This window comes from Anolis sagrei, chromosome 3, assembly GCF_037176765.1.
Source record: "Anolis sagrei isolate rAnoSag1 chromosome 3, rAnoSag1.mat, whole genome shotgun sequence".
Classification (NCBI taxonomy): Eukaryota; Metazoa; Chordata; class Lepidosauria; order Squamata; family Dactyloidae; genus Anolis; species Anolis sagrei.
Window position 1 is genome coordinate 182,155,666 of NC_090023.1, and position 22,721 is coordinate 182,178,386.

A 22,721-nucleotide genomic window follows, 5' to 3' on the forward strand; every position below is an offset into this window, starting at 1 on the left:
TCATTCTTACTTTCATATTTTCTCAAAGGAAATGTGCATTTTTCACATGCTGAGAGTAATGTTCATCTCCATTTCAGTTTAGAAAAAAAGATATACTTCCGCTATTTTGAGAAGCGTTGCTGTGGAAGACGAAACGGTCTCAAAAGGGGCTTCTCTCTCCGATCCAAAATATGCTATATTTGCAAAGTAATTTAGACTCATTTATGTGTATTGTCTGCCTTCCACTGATGATTACAGCTCAGAGACAGATTTCCAGCAGACTGAGTTGAATATATGCCTAGACAAAGACAGATTCCATTCTGTTGGGATTTGGTTTTGTTACTTTTTTTTTTGCATGAAATGATTGTGCACACATCAAAATTATATTAAAAAGGTAGAAGATAAAAAAATAAAAAATCAATACTGAAGGCAGACCCTTTGAAACAGCTTTCAAAGGGGAGAGAAAAGACACTCTAATTTTAACTAGCCAATGGGATTCCTTTCTTATTGTAAACTCTGCAGAGTCAGTTCAAACTAATCAGGGCACTAGGAAATAATATCTTTCAAGCGATCTGATAGCGGTAATATTCATCCTGTGAAAATGCTGCAGACAGCGTTGGCTGCCATGGCTTAACAGATGCTGACTTACAAAAGTGAGATAAATATGGAATAATAGAATTTCTGAAAATATTGAAAGCAAACAAGAATGAAACATCCGACAGTTCTGCAGCCTACAATCAGATTGCCTCAATAGAAATGGGAAGGCTTTTGATCTCCTTGGTCCACTAATATGCTCCCAGAAATGGTGAGCGAGTACATGACTCTGAAGCTGGTGTTGTTATAGAATCATAGAATCATAGAGTTGGAAGAGACCTCATGGGCCATCCAGTCCAACCCCCTGCCTAGAAGCAGGAAAATTGCATTCAAAGCACCCCCGACAGATGGCCATCCAGCCTCTGGTTAAAGGCCTCCAAAGAAGGTGCCTCCACCACACTCCAGGGCAGAGAGTTCCACTGCTAAATGGCTCTCACTGTCAGGAAGTTCTTCCTAATGTTCAGGTGGAATCTCCTGAACCCGTTGAACCCGTTGTTCCGCATCCTAGTCTCCAAGACAGCAGAAAACAAGCTTGCTTCCCTCCCCCCCCCCCTTATGATTTTCTTACATATTCATACATGGCTATCATGTCTCCTCTCAGCCTTCTCTTCTGCAGGCTAAACATGCTCAGCTCTTTAAGCCTCTCCTCATGGGGCTTGTTCTCCAGACCCTTGATTATTTTAGTCGCCCTCCTCTGGACACATTCCAGCTTGTCAATATCTCTCTACAATTGTGGAGATTATCTTTCCATCAGTATCAGTAGGAGACAAAACAAAATTAAAAGCCAAAAGAGGAAAATGTCGGTAGCTCTGTTACAAAAAACAGTTTCTTCTCCCTAGTGGTGGAGGAAGTGTCTTTCGGTGGAATGTGGGCAGGGGAATGTGGGCAGGGTCTGCTGTGCGTTGTGCGATTGTGCATGGCAGGCCCAATCCAAGCTGAGCGTAAAAGCAAAAATGCCCAGTGTGAAGAGGTCCAAAGATATTCCTAAAGAGAATACACTATGTAACAAAATTTGAAATATTTCCTGTTCGTGCTTTGAACATGTTATTCCTATTTAATTTGTGGTTCTTCCTTTGAAAGTACAGTGGTCCCTCACTTATCGCGGGTGTTACGTTCCTGGACTACCCGTGATAAGTGAAATTCCATGATGCAGGGATGTCCCCTTCCCGCCTCGCTCTCCTTACCTTCCTCTTCCTCCTCTTCGTCACTGCATGTGGTCTCTTGCCACTGCTTGGGCCCTGCAATGCCTCCTTGGTCGTGGGGTCCAAGCGGTAGCAAGAGGCCCCATGTGGCGACGAGGAGGAAGCAGAAGCTAAGCAAGGCAAGGGGGAGGCTCTTCTTCCCCCCTTGCCTTGCTTATCTTCCACTTCCTCCTCCTCTTTGTCACCTTGGGCCTCTTCCTGCGATGCTACATGGGGCCCAAGAGGCAGCAAGTGGCCCCAGGTGGCAAAGAGGAGGAGGAAGCAGAAGGTAAGCAGGGCAAAATCCCTTTTTTTAAAAACCTGTAGAACAGCGAGTCCACAATAAGCAGAAAGTTTGCAAAAAGTTTTTAATAAATGATAAATGATTAAAAAAAATACAGTTCATCTGGTTCCTTACTTTAGGCAATATTAATATGGTTGAAGACCATTATTCACATCTAGATTCTGACATTCATTTACTGAACTTAATTTTTTTTTAAAAAGCTCCTAAATAAATAAGAACAGCAGTGAATAGAATAGCAAAACTATACATTTTCCAGGCACAACCTCTATAGTTTTCTTTGGAGAATGGTTTGCTAATCATTTCTTGTTGAAGAAATTGACTCCTAAGGTTTTGGCTTGACTTCTTTGTTGATGTGTTGGGTCTTCTGGTTTTATTTTCTAATTACTTTGGGTGATTCATGTACAGTATTATCACTGATGTTACAGAGCTGTCCTGGACGGAAACATTAATTTACGTAATTTATCTTAAATTTGATTGCAGTGAGCACCTCTAATTAACCTGATTTTTTGGTGATAATCACTCTCAATGGAATCAAATCAAAAATCCGGGGATGGATTGGCCGGCACACAGAAAGAAGCTGCCCTCCGCACAATAAGTCAGCGCACGGGATATAAATTGCACCAGGTAGGAATTTCCCTGCCACATGGCTACAGTTTTTGGACTACAAATCTGAAGGTAAAAGATGTGGCTTAGGATTTGTTTCAATTGCTTTTGCAACAAACTTTGCCCTATCTAAACGATCTCCCCCACTCCCAGTGTGCATTTCAGAACTGTATAAGGAGCCTACGGTATAGGTTAGGGTATTTAATGTCTGGTGAAACTTGTAATAAAATGCATCATCCCCAGTTTTATGGACTATCCAACCGCAATCAGGCTGATGCAGGTGGTGTTCACATAAAATGCCAATTTTGCAGTGAAGTATTAGGTTTGACCACTGTGCATTGTGTAATAGAATCAGCTAAAGCCATTGGTGGTGCAATGTGTTAAACTTTTGTGCCGGCAGGACTTCTGACCCAAAGGTCAGTGGTTCAAATCTGGAGAGATGGGTGAGCTCCCATCTTTCAGCTCCAGTTTCTCATGCAGGGACATGAAAGAAGCCTCCCATAGGATAGTAAAACATCTGGGAGTCCTTTGGGCATCATCCTTGCAGACAGCCAATTCTCTCACACCAGATGTGACTTGTAGTTTCTCAAGTTGCTCCTGACGTGGAAAAAAAAGTTGAAGAAAAGGTAACAAAAACCTCAACAAGTGTAAGGATGAAGACCTCTATTTTCCATTTGTGGGTCTCATTTGTCTAGGGTTGCCAGTATGAGAAAGTTGGAGTGCTCCTGGATCTATAATGGTTGTGCAGTAGAGGCCAGTGTTGTTTGTCATACAATAAGGCAGCAAACAATATTTGCCGAAATATCTTACACAATCACTAAAGATCCAGGACCTATGACAAGCCTGTGCCCTGCGTTTGGGATAAAATTTCCCAATTTGCAAATTTTCATTTTTGCAATCAATTTGCAATTGTCCTGATAGATTTATTTCTACAGTTTTCCTTTAAATAAGTCTCCTTAGAATAGCTCTCCTATGTATACATTTGTGTATGTGCATTTTTCCATACATCTTTTCCTGTGTACATAGAACTGCATCTCAGCATTTTGAAAATATAAATACTAAAGTACTTCTAATTCAAAAATGTATTCTGAAAGTTTTTTTCTCAGCCCTACAAAATTGTGGCTTGGCTGTTATGACCAGGCAAAAACAACCTCATATCATGGCAAAAGAGACACACAGTTTTGCGATTTTAAAACAACATTTCTTCTCTTCACACAGGAAAATGGACAACGAAAGTATGGAGGGCCACCACCAGGTTGGGATGGACCACCACCAGAACGAGGCTGTGAAATTTTCATTGGAAAATTACCCCGAGACCTCTTTGAAGATGAACTTATACCCTTATGCGAAAAAGTAATGTATTATATTGTCTCTCTTTCATATAGTTTAGGATCAGTTTTACATTTTATACTTTAATACTTTTTAAAGTAAAATCTTTTGAACTTAGCAGGCCTACAATTTGCTCAGTTAAATCAGAATGGAAGAAACATTTCCGATCTATACTGCATATATTAGGAAAAACAGATTTTCAAGCACTGAGATTATTTCAGGTAGAAAAAGTGTGATATGGAAAACAGCCTTTTATGCCTGAAGCCCATGATCAAATCCCTAGTTAGCTGTACAATTGAATATGTTGCCTCTGGCAAATTCTATTTTTTTATGTAATAATTCTTATGAAATTCTTGCAGTGCTAAAAATGATACCCCTAATATCCTTGAGGAAGGAGGGAAGGAGGGCACAAATCAGGTATTTCTGCCATCAAATCAACATAATTTGCGAGTTGCATTATAATTCAACATCAGATTCTAATAATTTGCAGATTAACAAAACTGATTCAAGTAAAACCTAGAATTGCATCAGTATCCAAATGTAGAATTGCATCATATTGAGTATTTATATCATTGTAAAATGATTTATGATCTCATGAAGGTAAATTGGAAAACTGTGCAATGTTTATATTCTCAGGAGGGGACCAAGACATGTTTCTACATCACTGTGTAAGCGGAGCCAATAGTGTGGCTGTTGTGATAACCATATCTAATTTATTTAATTGCCCTATAGGGTATATGTCTTAATGTTAATTCATGCTATTGGTGTTATTATGTCCCATTGGATTAGTTTTATGCAGTTTTCATTTCAATGCTTAATTCTTTTGTTATAAGTTACTGTTATTATTGTGCATTACTCTGTATTTTGATGTGTTTGCACTTATTTACGGCATTGAATGTTTGCCTTCTTTTGTGTGCAAACCACCCTGAGTCCCTTCAGGGAGAGAGGGCAGTCTATAAATAACTTTTTGTTGTTGTTGTTGTTGTTGTTATTATTATTATTATTATTATTATTATTATTATTATTATTAGAAACATAAAAAGATGAGTCTACAGCAAACAAGATCACTCTGCTGGCTGTTGTATTGGATCACACGTCGGACACTTCCCAAGTGTCTAGGACTGTATGATGTATTGGCAAATAATGTGTGCAGATCCCAGTAAGGTGGCCTTTTGCAGCTGACAGATGATATTTTTGTCAGCGCCAATTGTATTTAAGTGCAGGTCAAGGTCTTTAGGCACTGTATCCAGTGTGCCGATCACCACTGGGACCACCTTGACTGGCTTGTGTCAGAGTCTTTGCAGTTCGATCTTTAAATCCTCATATCGTGTCAGCTTTTCCAGTTGTTTCTCTTCAATCCTGCTGTTGCCTGGATTGCAGCATCCATGATCCATACTTTGTTTTTTAACACGATCATGAGGTCAGGAGTATTGTGCTCCAAAACTCTGTCAGTTTGAATTCGGAAGTCCCAGAGTAGTTTGACGTGTTCATTTTCTGCAACTTTTTCAGGCTTGTGATCCCACCAGTTCTTTGTCGCAGGCAGATGGCATTTGTGGCACAGGTTCCAATGAATCATCTGAGCAACGGTGTTATGCCTCTGCTTGTAGTCTATCTGCGCGATCTTCTTGCAGCAGCTGTGATCTATTGTTTCATCTCCTTCCTTGCAGAGTCTACACTTGGGATCTGTTGTGTAGATGATGATGATGATGATGATGATGATGATGATGATTAGGATCCCACTGCACAATGTACAACCAGAATGCCATCAGACTCATTGGGAACTTTAGGAAGAAGTTGTTGTCCTCTCCTAAACCGATTCATTAATTGATCTATATTTATATGGTAACATTATGACTGGATGGCAAACATGTGGCCTGATAGGTGTTGTTGAACTCCTTAATGGCCAATGTTTTGGATTATGGGAGTCTAATGTTTGCAGAAACACAGGTTCTTTACATTTCTATAATGAAGTGCATATGATATTTATATAGGCTAAAAGAATAGCTATGTTCATTCGTCTAATTTTGTCTGTTTGCTCATTCATTCATTCTTAACACTTGGCATTTCATTTTATTGTTTTTCTCACCTTGAATCAGTGGTGGCTGTTTGGTTTTGTATCAGAGAGAGAAGTGAATCTGCTCTAATTTTAGACTCAAGTGTAACAGTGCTATCCAAGGTGCTGAAATTCATCCCTAAACTGAATGTAGCAGTTTGGATGGCTCATTTCCCAACATAGATCCATTATGTCATTGACACAGGAGCTGCCAGTTACCACTGCCTCTGGCTGTTATATGGAAGGCTCCTCTGTCTCAGGGTCATCTTAATACTGACTGAACGTTGAGGATACTAACAGCCGAAGCAAAAAACAGAAATGGGCATCCTATTTAATAGTTATGATATCATAGCTATATTTACAAGCTATTCTGTTGGAATTTTCACATTTATGACCATGAATGACTGCTAATGATTTCCAAAGTCCGTCTTCTGAGTCTGGCAGGGTCCTGACTGAAGCATTTCTCAGGTGCTGGAGACTGGGACACTGAGAAATGACACCCTACAACATGCCTCCACTCATAAAGTGCTTTGGAACACTTTCTCTCTGGTCAGGGCACCGCCAAAATGTGAAGGTAGTCTAATGTGTGTCCATTTGCATGCGTGTAGCATTATCAGTCATAATGACAATGATGCAACTCTGCCAATGTAGCTACAATGATAATACGTACAAGATCTAGACTGGAATGTCTTGAATTGGATTGCTTTTCAGTAATATTAAGAATTATAGTGCCATCAATGTGATATAGCAGACCGAATGTGAGATTAAGGACTTCAGCACATTTAGTGTTGGATCCATGGGGATTCACCAGTTTCTGGTAAATCCACAGAGCAACACGGCATTTATTTATTTATTTATTTATTTATTTATTTATTTATTTACCATATTTATATACCGCCTTTCTTAGCCCGAAGGTGACTCAAGGTGATTTACAATCAGCATAATCCAATGCCCCTAACAACATAAAATATAGTTAAAACATTAACATATAGTATAAATCATACAAAAACAATAATAGCAATTAAAAAACAATAAAACACAAGTCCTTAGCATCTCATTACTAAAAACATTTTCCAGTCGCATCCTCCAGTTGTTCCGGGGATCTAAATTAGCCTGTTACATTGCATCTGTGAATGCTTGCTCAAAGAGCCAGGTTTTAACTCTTTTTCAAAATGTTAGGAGGGAGGGGGCTGATCTGATATCCCTAGGGAGGGTGTTCTGTAGCCAAGGGGCCACTGCTGAGATGGCCCTGTCTCTCATTCCTGCCAGTCGCATCTGCAAAGGAGGCGGGACCGAGAGCAGGGCATCCCCAGATGATCTTAGACACCTAGATGGTTCATAAGGAGCATCTGCAGCAATGCTTTTTTGTCACACGGGGGAAAGCAACGACATGTTACTTCTCCCCGTGTTGGCCCCATTGCTGCCTATAGAACCTGGGAAGCCTTCCATGTTTATTTATCATGTGAGGAGCGTTGTATTTGTATTATATTTTTTTTAAAAAAACCCCAAAGTTTGCAAATTTGGAATTCTATCAAATGTCCTTTGACCAGTAGCTGGCCACTTGGAGTGCCTCTGGTGTTCTTATAAGAAGATCCTCCACTGTGCATGTGGCAGGGCTCAGGCTCCATTGCAGTAGGTGGTCTGTGATCTGTGGTTTGCTCTTCTCCACACTCCACACTGGGCAGCATGGGGTTCCATAGATGAAGTGTGGTTCAAACAGCCTGGAATGCTTGTGAAGACCCGTTTGATGAAGTCATATAAGTGGCAAAATCTTTATTGAGATTTCAATCATGGAATTCACTGAATAATCTTGGGCTGGTCACCAGTATTCACCTGACCCTACTTCATAGCATTATTATATGACTAAAATATGAATACATTATTTAAAATATGAATACATTATTTATTTATTATTTATTTACATTATTTCTATCCCGCCCATTTCAGCCCGAAGGCGACTCAAAGCGGTATACACAGTCGGCATTCGATGCCGAAACAAAATACATACATTGATAAAGCAAAAACATTCAGTGCAATTAAACATAAACGACAGTGCATAATAACAGTTTAAAAAGAAACTATGTCCTCTGTTCAAATCTTGATCCATTTACATTGTCTTGGCCGTTCCTGGGTCAATTTCCAACTCTAGTTTGTCTGTTTACTCCGGGCTTCCGAATGCTTGCTCGAAGAGCCAAGTTTTTACTCTTTTTCGGAAAGTCAGGAGGGAGGGGGCTGATCTAATATCCCTGGGGAGGGAGTTCCACAGCTGGGGAGCCACCACAGAGAAGGCCCTGTCTCTCGTCCCCGCCAGATGTGCCTGTGAAGCAGGCGGGATCGAGAGCAGGGCCTCCCCAGACGATCTTAGGTCCCTGGGGGGTTCGTAGGGAGAGATGCATTCAGATAGATAGACTGGGCCAGAACCGTCTATCCAGCTCTAAATTGCTGGGAAGAAAGACACACAGGACAAATAAATACTTCCTTGAGAAGGATCCGATAGTATGGTGGAATGAAAAACAAACAGAGAAGCCAAGCTCTTACCCTTCTTTCAGAGTACAAATATAACCAGCTGGAGAGCTGAGTAATTGACAGAGTTTCTTTCCTCTGATAAGGAATGAAGTGATAACAAGGCCTTCAACTAGTCCTTTTGTAATAGATTATCAGAGACAAAGGGCCCTTACACACAGCCATATAAACCACAATATCAAGGCAAATAATCCACAATTTCTGCTTTGAACTGCCATATAATCCAGTTCAATGTGGATTTTATACAGCTGTGTAAAAGGGGCCAAAGACAATGAGCGAGAGAATTAATGAGATATTTCTTTACTTTTGTTTCAGTGGTTCTTATTTCGCCCTGGCTGTTTCAATGCTTACACTTACACATTAAAGGAGTTATCTAAAATACCAATCTAATCTGGGGAAAGGGTTGCATCACACATTTAAAGCTCAAGTTAAAACCAGAGTGGATTCATCAGCCAACTGACATGGAAGTTACTGACCTATTCTTCCTATTCAAATATATACTTATCATCCTTTTGGAGTATGACAATGGGTTACCATTGACATTCTTACGTACACATTCCCTCAAATAATACTAGTAGCATATTTGTCTTCCTTTAATGCTGTCATTTATACAACCAAATGAACAGTAACAACATATACTGTAAAAGAAAAGCTTTATCGGACTTGTGAAGAATATATCAAAGATTCCACCAAATCCCTTATAGGATGAGAATCCCATAAGACACCCCTGTAACTGAGCATACTTAGAAAATGGATTAAACATGGATAACAAAACAGAAAACTGGGACTGTGGCACAGCTGGCTGGGAGTCAGCTGCATAAAGATCACTACTGACCAAAAGGTCATGAGTTCGAAGCCAGGCTGTGTCGGAGTGAGCTTCCAACCAATTTGTGTAGCTTGCTGTCGACCTTTGCGGCCTGAAAGACATTTGCATCTGTCAAGTAGGAAATTTAGGTACCGCTTATGTGGGGAGGCTAATTTATGATGCCATAAAAATCTCAAGCAAGCATGCAAAGAATGAGGAAGTACTTCATCAGTGTCACAAATGGACGGTGATGAAACAGCTCCCCTAGTGGCCAGAATACCTTCATGAAAAAGTTGGAATGTTAAATAGACTCTGTGTGTCTGTCTATATATGTTATATGTCTATGGCATTGAATATTTGGCATGTATATGTACATTGTAAACTACCCTGAGTCGCCTGCGGGATGAGAAGGGTGGAATATAAATTCTGTAAATAAATAAATAAATAGATAGATAAATAGATAAATAGATAAATAAATAAATAAATCTGTGATGGCAGAAGGAGGCAAATAGAGCAGGGGTCCTCAAACTTTTTAAACAAAGGGCCAGGTCACAGTCCCTCAAACTGTTGGAGGGCCAGATTGTAATTTGAAAAGAACATGTGTGAATTCCTATGCACACTGCACATATCTTATTTGTAGTGCAAAAAACACTTAAAAACAATAGAATGATTAAAATGAAGAACACTTTTAACAAATATAAACTTATTACTATTTCAGTGGGCCTACTTTTGGCTGATGAGATAGGATTGTTGTTGTTGTGTGCTTTCAAGTCATTTCAGACTTAGGTTGACCTTGAGCGAGGGCTGGGTAAATGACCTTGGAGGGCCGCATCCGGCCCCCGGGCCTTAGTTTGAGGACCCCTGAAATAGAGTGATCTAAACCCTGGTTGGAAGCCCCTCCCCATCTCCATGCAAGGAAGCTCATATTTCCATAATATTCTACTCACACTGTGCTTGGTGTACTTCGGTTCAATGAATATAGCTGAGAACATAGCCTTTATTTTATGATGTACAGATTGTGTTCTACATAACTGGATTTACAGTATAAATGTATTTAAAAAGCATTACTATACTAGCATGGAATTCCTTGTGTATGTAGAGCCACGAACATAAATCTAGAGAAATCCTAGCTTTCCTCAGGTGGATGAAAATTTATTGGAGGAATTGGCTCTTCTTCAGACAGTTAGGCCTTCTGATGGAACATGTGTCTAATAAAACATTTTGTTGCATTTTGCAATCTCTGTGATAAGGAGCCTCTGTGTTTGGAGTTCTTAACATTTCCAAGGAATGCTTGGCCCTGTAAGATATCAATTTAGGGTGACTACGCAGTGTTGTTTATTTTTCTTTGTAAGTTTTTTTAAAACGTGTAATGCTGAAAGTAAAATCAATTTGGATGAAAAGCATGCATGTTCAGTGGAGCTCCAGTATTTGTAGGGCTTTGGTTCCAGGACTTTGTGTGGAAGCTAAAAAATGCAGATGCTGAAGTCACTTATTTTATAATATGGGGTAGGGCAGCAGTTGAGGCGATGGCAAGCCCTGGAGTCTGGACATGCTTTCTTTGGGCTCCCTACGAGGTGCCCACTTCTACCTTCCTTTGCAAGGTAAAAGCAGGTGGTTGGCAGGTTTCAGAGACACGAAGTTGGAGAGATATGTGACAAATGCAAGACCGGAAAGAGACATGAGGATCTGTGAAATGGCAGGAATAATGGATTTGCACAAGCTCTGCACTAGCCCTGCCTCCATTTCACCGATCCAAAGTTTCTCTCCAGCTTCTTGTCTCTGAATTTGCTACCTGTATTAAGTTGTTTGAATCCATGACTGGTTAACTCAATTGATCCAGAATCTGGATCCTCTGTATTCAAACAGAGGTTGATTGAGCCATGTAGGGAGCATTTACAGTATACCATTTTTCTAGTTGTTTTGAGTATCAAGTTCCCATGTTGCACCCACTCCAATATTTCATAGATGAAAACTGGGACACGTGTAGCAAAGCAACATCAGAGTATTGCCAAGATGCAAAAGAAAAATGCCTACAAGCTAGGAGTGGTTGCATCAGTTCCTTTGCCTGAGCCAGCCCTCCTTTCCTCCTTTTACTGAGTTAATGGAGTACAAGTTACTTTTGCAGTGTAAGCTCTGTTGAAAGCAACGGAAGTATACAGTACTTGAGTATAAGTTTTCATTCCTTTTTTAGGCTGAAAAAGCCCCCTTGGCTTATACTCGAGCCAAGGTTATTAATTTTATTATTTTACTCTATTATTATTACTACATATATTATTTTTCTCTATTTATTATTGTTATAATTACATTTATTATTTTTCTCTATTTGTTATTATTATTATTACATTTATTATTATTTATTATTATTGATATTACATTTTTATTATTATTACAATTATTATTGTACTTTATTGTTAGGGATTCCTCCTCTTTGGAAGAGGAAGGGGAGCAGGGAAGTGCTCAGGAATTGGAGGGAGAAGAAGAATCAGATGATGAAGTTTTACAAGTGCCTTTTATAGATGGTATATGACGCCACAAAAATTAGGCGTCAAAAATTATAATAAAGCCAGAAATAAATGCTGGAAATGTGAATTACAGATGGGAACCTTCTACCACGCGTGGTGGACGTGTCCCTTAATCAGTGCATTTTGGAAAATGATAAAACAGGAATGTGAGAAAATTTTAAAAATAAAAATTCAAATGAAACCAGAATACTTCTTACTGGGAATAACAGATGAAGAACTGGAACTAGACCAGAATAAGGACATTCTGTTTAATTATTGTATCACGGCAGCAAGGTGCCCACAAGCAAAAAAAAAAATGGAAACAGAAAGAAGTAGCCACAAAGGAAGAATGGATAAGTAAGGTGAAGGAAATTAAAGACATGGATAAACTGACTTTTGCATTAAAAGACTCATATGGAAGACCAATGAAAAAAACAGATTGGAAGTTATTTGAGGAATACATATCAGTACATCAAAATAGATATGACACAAAAGAAGAGGAAGAAGAAATTTTAGAGGAAGGAAGAAGATAAAAAAGATGGAACCAGAGAGAAGAAGATTAAGGAAGTCAGAAGACCCCTGACACCCCCTTCACCTCTCCCTCCCATACCTTTCCTTCCCCCATCCCAGATTCCTTCGAAGTTTTCTCCCAATCCACCCACTCATCCCCACCCTTTTTCCTAACCTTAATCCCTACATTCCCACTTTGCTTTTACCTATATATCTGTAAGAATACGCTTCAATAAAAATTATTTTTAAAAAAAGTTTTACAAGTGTCCACATTTCTAGAGAGATGAAAGGAGACAGAGCACAAATGGTGTTCAGCTAGAATAGCTGCTAGAAATGCTGAGCTAATTGGGAGATGCCCTAGCACCTCCTGCGTGGGGAATTCAGGGCTATAAATCAGAAGCAGGAACAGTCTGCTTTCGCTGGTAACAATGACTCTGATGCCGATGTTTTCACTCCAATTGAACCTGCTTTGTGTCTGCTGCTAAGGACGTAGTGATCATTGTCCGTTGTCTGATGGAAGACTGCTGTTTCTTTTGGGACTTTGTAAGAGACTTTATTTTTGTCTGCATTAAGACTTCCTTGGTTTCTTTTGCATTTTTCAACTGCATTTGCTTATCCTTTGTGTTTGCTGAAGTAAAACATTTTTCTTTTACTTTCAACATTGTATTAAGGCTGTTTTTGAAGGGCAAGTCAGGACATCTATCATTATTGTTATTATGGCATTTATGATTTTGCTCTATTTATTATTATTGGAAGGATGCGTTTATATTGAAGGAGGTTAGAATAATAGTTTGATCAGAGTTGGGCAGTCTTATCTTAAATTACAGTTTTATGTAAATATTCAAAAAATATTTAACCCACGGATGCTGAATTAATGTAATTTTATTGGTATCTATTTTTATTTTGAAATTTACCAGTAGCTGCTATTTTTCCCACCCTTGGCTTATACTTGAGTTAATACATTTTCCCAGTTTTAGTGGTAAAATTAGATGCTTCGGCTTATATTTGGGTCGGCTTATACTCGAGTATATACAGTAAGTCAAAGAGAGAGAGGGAAAGTGGAAGGAGGCAAGAGAAGCTGGATCGTTTTAAAAGCAGATGAGAAAGTGGGCCAGCAAAAGAGTAATTGGGATGGTGACTACTAAATTGAGACAGTTTGAGGGCATGATGCTGACACCGGACACATATCCCCTCTGGAGCATATGTGTATGACACAGTACCAGCAGCATGAGGGGAAGAAACTCATAAGGGGTACTACAGTGTACAAAGAGCTCCAGCATTCGATTTTATGCTTCTAACCACAACACAATCAAAGATAAATATAAAATAATTCAAAAGAGAAGCACGTAGCTATCTTTATTTTTCAACCATTTCCCTCTCTTCGAGGTTCTTGAAAGGAAACCCAAGTGTCACACTATATATGTTTTTCCACATAACACGAACTGAGCTAAATGGAAATCATTTTTTCTTCCTTTTGTTTGAATAGTCGGTTGTGAGTGACTCAGTAGCTTTTTGTCCTTATTTCAACAGATTTTTTTTTAAAAAAGAATAAATCAATGCAAGAAATCATTATTTTTATTTGGGTGAGTGCACTCCACGATTCCTAGGAGAAGCACCGAAGCTCAGACAATGTGTTATCAGAGGGTGCTAATAGAGGGCATTTACCTTGCTAACAAGTTCAGCTGTGCTAGCTCAGCATGGGATGGACTTCGACAGATGCCGCCTCTGTTTGTTTTGACTTTGCACATGGGTCAGAAAGCAGATCTCAAGTAAAACATGCTTTGCTTGATGCTCTGGCACAACGGTCAAGCTTCCCTGGAGTGACAAAAACAGAATTGCAAGAAACTGGAAAAGTTTTTCCCTAACTTTGCCCTAAAGAGGCAGACAAAAGTTTAGGTTGAATGGATGACTGTGTGTTGTTTTTTACAGATTGGCAAAATCTATGAAATGCGGATGATGATGGATTTCAATGGAAACAACAGGGGCTATGCTTTCGTAACATTCTCCAACAAACAGGAAGCCAGGAATGCAATCAGACAACTCAACAATTATGAAATTAGGTAAGCAGAATATGTTTATTTTCAGAGCATAAATTCACATATCTTTTATTGACTCTCAAAAACAATTCGTAGTACCGTATTTCTTCAATTGTAAGACACCATTGATAGTAAGACACACCCTAACTTCAGTACCACCACCAACAAAAATACATAAGACACACCTGAAGTCTATGGACCTCATTTTCAGAGATGTTTATATAGGGAAAAAGTGCATCTTAGAGTTGAAAAAATAAAGTATTTTAAAACCCAACATATATTCCAGAATGGAAAAATGCAAAAATTGTTAAAATGAAACAGAATAAAGTAAAGTTGTTCAGAAAAACACAGGAACCTGCATTGTAATTACTCAGACTTTGGTTTGTCTAGCACAGAGGTCCTCAAACTTTTTAAACAGAGGCCCAGGTTACAGTACCTCAAACTGTTGGAGGGCCGGATTATAATTTTTTTAAAAAATGAATTAATTCCTATGCACACTGCACACATCTTATTGGTAGTGCAAAAACCACTTAAAAACAATTCAGTACTTAAAATGAAGAACAATTTTAGCAAATATAAACTTATTAGTATTTCAATGGGGAGTGTGGGCCTGATTTTGGCTGACGAGATAGGATTGTTGTTGTTGTGTACTTTCAAGTCATTTCAGAGTTAGGTTGACCCTGAGCGAGGGCTGGGTAAATGACCTTGGAGGGCCGTATCTGACCCCTGAGCCTTAGTTTGAGGACCCCTGGTCTAGCACTACATCACTTACACTAGTCTCTCTCGATCTTCTTATATATTTGAGTATGTAAAAAAAAAAATAGGGTTATTCTACCATTGCTATAAAAAATGATGCAACTCTAAGATTTTAGGTTAGTATCTGTGTGTTTTTATGGAGGCATTGAATGTTTGCTGTTGTATGTTGGAATCTGCCCTGAGTTCCCTTGGGGAGATAGGGTGGAATGCAAATAAAGTTGTCTATTATTATTATTATTATTATTTGAAACACAACAAAATGAGTCCACAGCACACAAGATCACTCTGCTGGCTGTTGTGTTGGATCACACATTAGACACTTCCCAAGTGTCTAGGACTGTGTGATGTATCGGTGAATGATGCATGCAGATCCCAGTAAGGTGGCCTTCTGCAGCTCGCAGATGGTAATCTTGTCAGCGTTGATTGTGTTTAAGTGCAGGCCAATGTCTTTAGGCACTGCACCCAGTGTGCTGATCACCACTGGGACCACTTTGACTGGCTTGTGCCAGAGTCTTTTCAGTTCGATCTTTAAATCCTCATATCTTGTCAGCTTTTCCAGTTGTGTCTCTTCAATCCTGCTGCCACCTGGGATTGCAATATCGACAATCCATACTAAAGATCCATAATAAAGATCCAGAATAAAGTAGATCTGCCATTATTATTATTATTATTATTATTATTATTTCCTATTTCTGTTTTTTAATGAGATTTTGCTGTCTGGAACTCCCTGCTACAGATTTTGAAAAAAAAAATCCCAAATAAACCTACAAGGAATGCTGTATCAAATATGAAAACCCCTTCTAAACAATTGCAATTTAAATCCTGCACACTCTTTATATCTTTTAGAACCTTGTGGCTAGTTCCAATGATAAGATTTTGACACTAATGCTAGAGACATGATTGCTTTTAATAGCTTTTATTTGTTCATTGCTCCAAAAGCCCTGGTGACCTGGAATACAACAAATAAATAAACTAAGACCTCGATTGAAGGAATAAATTGTCACTCTTCAAAGTTGCAATTGTTTGAATGCATTTAAATAAAATATTTTTGGTGGCTTTTATTATATATCTTCGAGTAATTTCCAATATATGGTGACTTCAAGGTGACCCTATCACAGGCTTTCTCAAAAAGATTAGTTGAGAGGAGATCTGCCTTTACCTTCCTCGGAGAATGAGAGAATGGGACTTGCCCATGGACACTCAAGACCTCATCAGACAGGTGGGAATTTAGCGTCCTAGAATGCTTTCATCCAGTTGAATGGATGGAGCCTCACACCAGCCATCATACGACGTCGTGTGACATCTGTCAGAGGCCACAACTGGAGTGAAAGCATCACGGGACGCTTTCCCCACAACACAGGAGGCTTCTCGTGTTGTGCTGGCTCCAACGGAGCCATCACAGGGCCTTATGGGATGGGTGACGCTTCCCCCATGTGAAAGCCTTCCTGAGAAGGAGCTGCATTTGGGATCACAGATTTGCCTCACTGTCCCTCTCTCCTTTCTCGGCAAAGCCAGATGAAGCTGGACACTTTGCCTGGCCTTTGTGATGACACTATAGGCAAGCTTTTATAGCTGAGCAGAAACTTAAACTTTAGTCTCCAGAGTGCTAGTTCGATGCTCAAACTTCTGGATGCTGCTGCCTGTCCTTAGTTACCATTCCTAATATATAGAAAATTTCAGCCAACCAATTAAGGTCTCAACAGGGGTTTTCTCTCCCTCGGGGTGGGCTTCTCTAATCTCCACTCTACCTAATCTCTAATAGCCAACAACAACTACCTCTTCCTCTGCCTCTGACTTCAAGCAAGCGTCTGCTCTAAGGGGTGCTTGTTCCCTTTGGCTAGGTCTCTGCTTGACGTCTTCTAGTGCTGATCTTGTTACTTGCTTGAAGTTTTTCTATAGTCTCATAATTTACTTCCTGCTCGTCATCAGCTGCAATATTCAGATTTTCAAGGAATATTTCCCGGTGGTGCAGTGGGTTAAACCACAGAGCTGCTGAACTTGCTGACTGAAAGTTCAGCATTTGAATCTGGGGAGTGGGGTGAGCTCTTGCTGTTAGCCCCAGCTTCTGGCAACATAGCAGTTCAAAAACTTGCAATACTCACAGCGCTCCATGCAATCATGCCAGCCACATGACCTTGGAGGTGTCTGTGGACAACACTGGCTCTTTGGCTTAGAAATGGAGATGAGCAGCACCTCCCAGTTGGACACGACTAGACTTAATGTCAGAGAAAAATCTGACATTAAGTCTAGTCGTGTCCGATTGGGGGTTGCTGCTCATCTCCATTTCTTCTTCCTCTTCTTAATGCCCTATCTTTTAAGCCATAATATCTACAGTCAACCACAACATTTATTTTCTGTACTCAACCATCTTCCAATCTCCTGGCCAGAATCTCTGACCTTCTTGTGCCTGATGGATTTTTTTAAACATTTACAAGTTGGCACTTTAATTGAATTAAGAAATATTCCTAAACACTCAAAACAGTTGCGATATATATTTTAAGGGAAACTCAGCAACAATGTTGACAAATATATTTTATTCCATCAGTACCAAAGTGACAACGCCAACTTTTAGTGATGAGGACAAAGTAGCAACTATAATTTTGATTTAACTATAAGCATGTTTGTTTTGGAAAGATGTGGAAAGATGATTCAGTGATGTTTAAACAATACACAAACACATACGCACAAATACTGTGTCTGTCCAATTTTCTTTGAAGTATTTAGTGTGATGATCAAATGAACAGCGTGCATCTTCTATAATCCAACTATTAACATGTTTCAAAATTTAAAAATCCTGCTATATAAGTTAGGATATATACTCACTTATAGCTTTTCTTTCAGTGATACCGTGTAAGAGTGAAATTTTAATCTGCAAAAATATAAGCCTCAGCTTCAAAATAGGCTTCTTTGGTAAAAAAAAACAAAACCAATGGTTTTAAACTCGTTTTGGATGTAGGGGGCATCCGGGGAGAGGCGGATGAGCTCCCTCTATCAGCTCCAGCTCCTCATGCGGGGACATGAGAGAAGCCTCCCACAAGGATGATAAATCAAAAATCATCCGGTGTCCCCTGGGCAACGTCCTTGCAGACAGCCAATTCTCTCACAACAGGATGCTCCTGACACAACAACAACAACAACAACAACAACAAAAACAGAACTAGAAAATACACCGAAGGACACGCCACCTTTTGTGTTAATTTTTTTATAGAAAGCACATCAAGAAACAAACACGCCTGATGGATTTTTTAACCACCCATCCAATTTGTTGATGCTCCCTTCACTATAGATGAATCCAATTACTTCTTATAGTCCAAACCTTCAAATATAGGCTTCCTTCCATAGCAACTATAACTGCAGCAACTATTTATTCATACTTTCAATACAAAACCAGGCTATTCAATTTAGATTATGTTGTTAGAAGTATAGAAACATCAAAAATAGAACTATTCTGTTTTGGCCAACAGGCATGCTGGCTGGGGGGAGGGGGAGGGGCTTCTTGGAGTTGCCATTTGGAAAACGACTTTTTTTGATGTTTAACATGACAATAAATATATTTGATTATAATTATGGTTAATTTTTAGAAAAATCTAAGTCTGTCTCACTACAAAAATGGAACTGTTGTTTGCATGCAGGAACGGTCGTCTCCTGGGGGTCTGTGCCAGTGTAGACAACTGCCGTTTATTTGTAGGAGGAATCCCTAAAACCAAGAAAAGGGAAGAAATCTTAGCAGAGATTAAGAAAGTCACCGATGGTGTTGTCGATGTCATCGTGTACCCTAGTGCAGCCGATAAAGCCAAAAACCGTGGATTTGCTTTTGTCGAGTATGGAAGCCATCGGGCAGCAGCCATGGCGAGACGGAAACTGTTACCAGGTAATGTGCAAAAATATTGTAATGTTGTAATATATAGAAAGGGATACGTCTGCAACCTAGGCAGCCCAATTGGTAATGGTTTGCAGAAAAGAGAGGGAACTGAGGATATGAAATGCACTAGATATGGGAGAATGGGACAATATATCTAGATATGAGAGAATTATTGTAGAGGAACAATAATACGATAGTCCTATACATGAATTCTCTCCCATTTCCTTGCTTGCTTTGTGTGCCCTTCCAGACAAGCCCTATAATTCAGAATCTGATTCTAGGTTTTCTGCTTTAAACTGGATTATATTAGTCCACACTGCAAGATAATCTGGGATAAACAGAAAACCTGGGATCAGATCCTGGAATAAAGGGCCTGTCTGGAAGGGCCCTGAGATACTATGGCAGTTCCTAGCAGAGCCAGCCAACCTCAGCCAAGCATAGGAATGAGAAATATTAATATTATCATGTTGTTGTTGATGTTGTTAATGGATTCCTAAAAGGAAACAAGGATCCTGTCATTTTATATAAAGGATTTCATTTTACTATGCCATTGTATATAATTGAACCCAACTTCAGTGGATACCAAGAACTTAGTGTAAAGTTCTGCAAGATTGGATCAGGAGTACCGTACCCATGAAACTCCAACTCCTAGGCTTTTCCTAGACGTGATGGTCACACCAATTTCAGACTGTATCATCTGTTCCAGCAGGAAGTAACCAATCAAATGAGTTGTCAAAGGCTTCCATGGCTGGAATCACTGGGTTGTTGTAGGTTTTTTGGGCTATGTGGCCATGTTCTAGAAGCATTCTCTCCTGATGTTTTGCCTGCATCTATGGCAAGCATCCTCAGAGGTTGTGAGGTCTCACAATGTTCTAGAAGCATTCTCTCCTGATGTTTTGCCTGCATCTATGGCAAGCATCCTCAGAGGTTGTGAGGTCTCACAATGTTCTAGAGGCATTCTCTCCTGATGTTTTGCCTGCATCTATGGCAAGCATCCTCAGAAGTTGTGAGGTCTCACAACCTCTGAGGATGCTTGCCATAGATGCAGGTGAAACGTCAGAAGAGAATGCTTCTAGAACATGGCCATATAGCCCGAAAAACCTACAACAACCCAATCAAATGACTGCTTGACAACATTTGAACTCCAAGATACAAAAACTTGATATTCTCAACTGTTTGAAAATTAGTCAATAATGTCTTTCACAATAATATACATTCATATTAAGGATATATGTATTTTTATAGGGAATCATTTTCCTCTATTACATAAAGAAACTTTTCCATCACCCCGCAGAGTTACTTACTTATGTCTTATAGTTATTTTTAAATTAATTATGGAAATCGAATTACTCCACAGGAAGGATACAATTATGGGGACATCCAATAGCTGTTGACTGGGCAGAGCCAGAGGTTGAGGTTGATGAAGACACAATGTCAGCAGTCAAAATCCTCTACGTGAGAAATCTTATGTTATCAACTACGGAAGAGACAATTGAAAAAGAATTCAGCAACATAAAACCAGGTAAAAGGGAAATGAGTGGTTTGCTCCGAATTGGTCAGTGAAGCAAAACAGGGTGAAAAAATACAATGGGAAAAGGTAATTTCTGCTGAAATGTTTTTACATTGTGAGCAAAGGAACATATTTAAGGGGAGAAGGAATAACAGAGTTTGGATGTTACTAGCAGAAAGCTAGGGTGCATCTAAACTGTAGAATTAAAGCAGTTTCACACCACTTTTACTGTCAATGCTATGGAATCAAGGGTTATAATTTTACAAGATCTTTAACTTTTTCTGCCAATGAGGGCAGGTGCCTCACCAAAATATAACTCCCAGGATTCCCTAGCATTGGGCCATGGCAGTTAAAGTGGTGTCAAACTGTATTAATTCCACAGTGTAAATGCACTCCGAGTCTCTGTCCACTACTGAAGTTACAGAAAACTATGAAATATTTTCTGATACAATTTTTAAAATAGTCATAATAAAAATATAACAAAATATATTTCATTTAGGAGGGCCAATTAAGGAAGAAATGGGCAGAATAACATAAACATGCAAAATGGCAATTCTCCATGAATCACATACTTATTTTTCTTCCACCCACGTGGAGGTATTTTCTTACTGCTGTTATTTTTAAACTGTTATTCTTGGTTTTTGTTGATTGTTCCTTTTTCATATAAAGTTGTTTTCTTGTATTGTGAGGTTATAAAGCTCTATACCAGTGTTTCTCAACCTGGGGGTCGGGACCCCTGAGGGGGTCGCGAAGGGGTGTCAGATGGGTCGCCAAAGACCATCAGAAAACACAGTATTTCATGTTGGTCATAGGGGTTCTGTGTGGGAAGTTTAGCCCAATTCTATCATTGGTGGGATTCAGAACGCTCCTTGATTGTAGGTGAACTATAAATCCCAGTATCTACAATTCCAAAATGTCAAAGTCTATTTCCCCAAACCCCATGAGTGTTCACATTTGGACATATTGAGTATCCGTGCCAAGTTTGGTCCAGATCCATCATTGTTTGAGCCCACAGTGCTCTCTGGATGTAGGCGAACTAAACTCAAGGTCAATGCCCACCAAACCCTTCCAGTATTTTCTGTTGATCATGGGAGTTCTCTGTGTCAACTTTGGTTCAATTCCATTGTTGGTGGGGTTCAGAATGCTCTTTGTTTACATGTTAACTACAAATCCCAGCAGCTACAACTCCCAAATGACAAAATCAATCCCCCTGCCAACCCCACCAGTATTCAAATTTGGCCATACTGGATATTTGTGCCAAATTTGCTCCAGTGAATGAAAATACATTTATTTATTTATTTATTTCGAGGTTTTATATACCGACCCTCTCACCTTCAAAGAGGGATTCGGACCGGTTCACAACATGTGTTAACATACAAAAAATATACAATAACAACACAATACCACTTCATTACACGGTTAAAATATCAGCACTATACACGTTAAAACATTATCATCACAGTTAAAAGAGCCAACTCGTCCAACACCATCACAATCCCATTCATCATCCTCCTTTCATGTGGGCAAAGAATTAAATCAGTTGTCAAATGCCGCGTTCCACAACCAGGTCTTTGTTAGTTTCCTGAACGTCATGAGGGAGGGGGCAGTTCTGATCTCCAATGGCAGGGAGTTCCAAAGTCGAGGGGCCACCATCGAGAAGGCCCTGTCCCTTGTCCCCACCAGCCGTGCTTGTGCAGGCGGAGGGACCGAGAGCAGGGCCCCTCCAGACGATCTTAGTGGTCTTGATGGTTCGTAGGGGAGAATACGTTCGGAGAGGTAAACAGGGCTGGAGTCGTTTAGGGCTTTATAGGTTAACACCAGCACTTTGAATTGTGCTCGGAAGCTAATCCAGTGGAGTTCAAGTAAGAGCGGAGTGGTGTGCTCCCTGTACCCCGCACCCGTTAGTAATCTGGCTGCCGCGCGTTGTACTTGCTGCAGCTTCCGGGCAGTCTTCAGAGGCAACCCCACGTAGAGAGCGTTGCAGTAATCTAAGCGGGATGTAACCAAAGCGTGTACTACCGTGGCCAAGTCAGCCCTCCCAAGGTACGGATGCAGCTGGTGCACAAGTTTTAATTGTGCGAATGCTCCCCTGACCACCGCTGAAACCTGGGGTTCCAGGCTCAGCGATGAATCCAGGAGAACTCCCAGACTGCGTACCTGTGCTTTTAGGGGGAG

The 22,721-nt window shown here is 39.8% G+C and overlaps 1 protein-coding gene across 2 annotated transcripts in view; it reads left to right on the plus strand.

Annotated features, from left to right (window-relative positions):
• A1CF (APOBEC1 complementation factor) overlaps positions 1-22,721 on the plus strand; it is a 62,616-nt gene that overhangs the window by 11,113 nt on the left and 28,782 nt on the right. For both annotated transcript variants that reach the window (XM_060768791.2, XM_060768792.2), the window contains exons 2-6: positions 2,539-2,682; positions 3,880-4,014; positions 14,312-14,442; positions 18,807-19,045; positions 20,394-20,558. In XM_060768791.2, coding sequence (XP_060624774.2) covers positions 2,584-2,682; positions 3,880-4,014; positions 14,312-14,442; positions 18,807-19,045; positions 20,394-20,558 — 769 coding nt within the window. In that variant the 5' untranslated portion in view covers positions 2,539-2,583. The remainder of the gene's footprint in view (positions 1-2,538; positions 2,683-3,879; positions 4,015-14,311; positions 14,443-18,806; positions 19,046-20,393; positions 20,559-22,721) is intronic.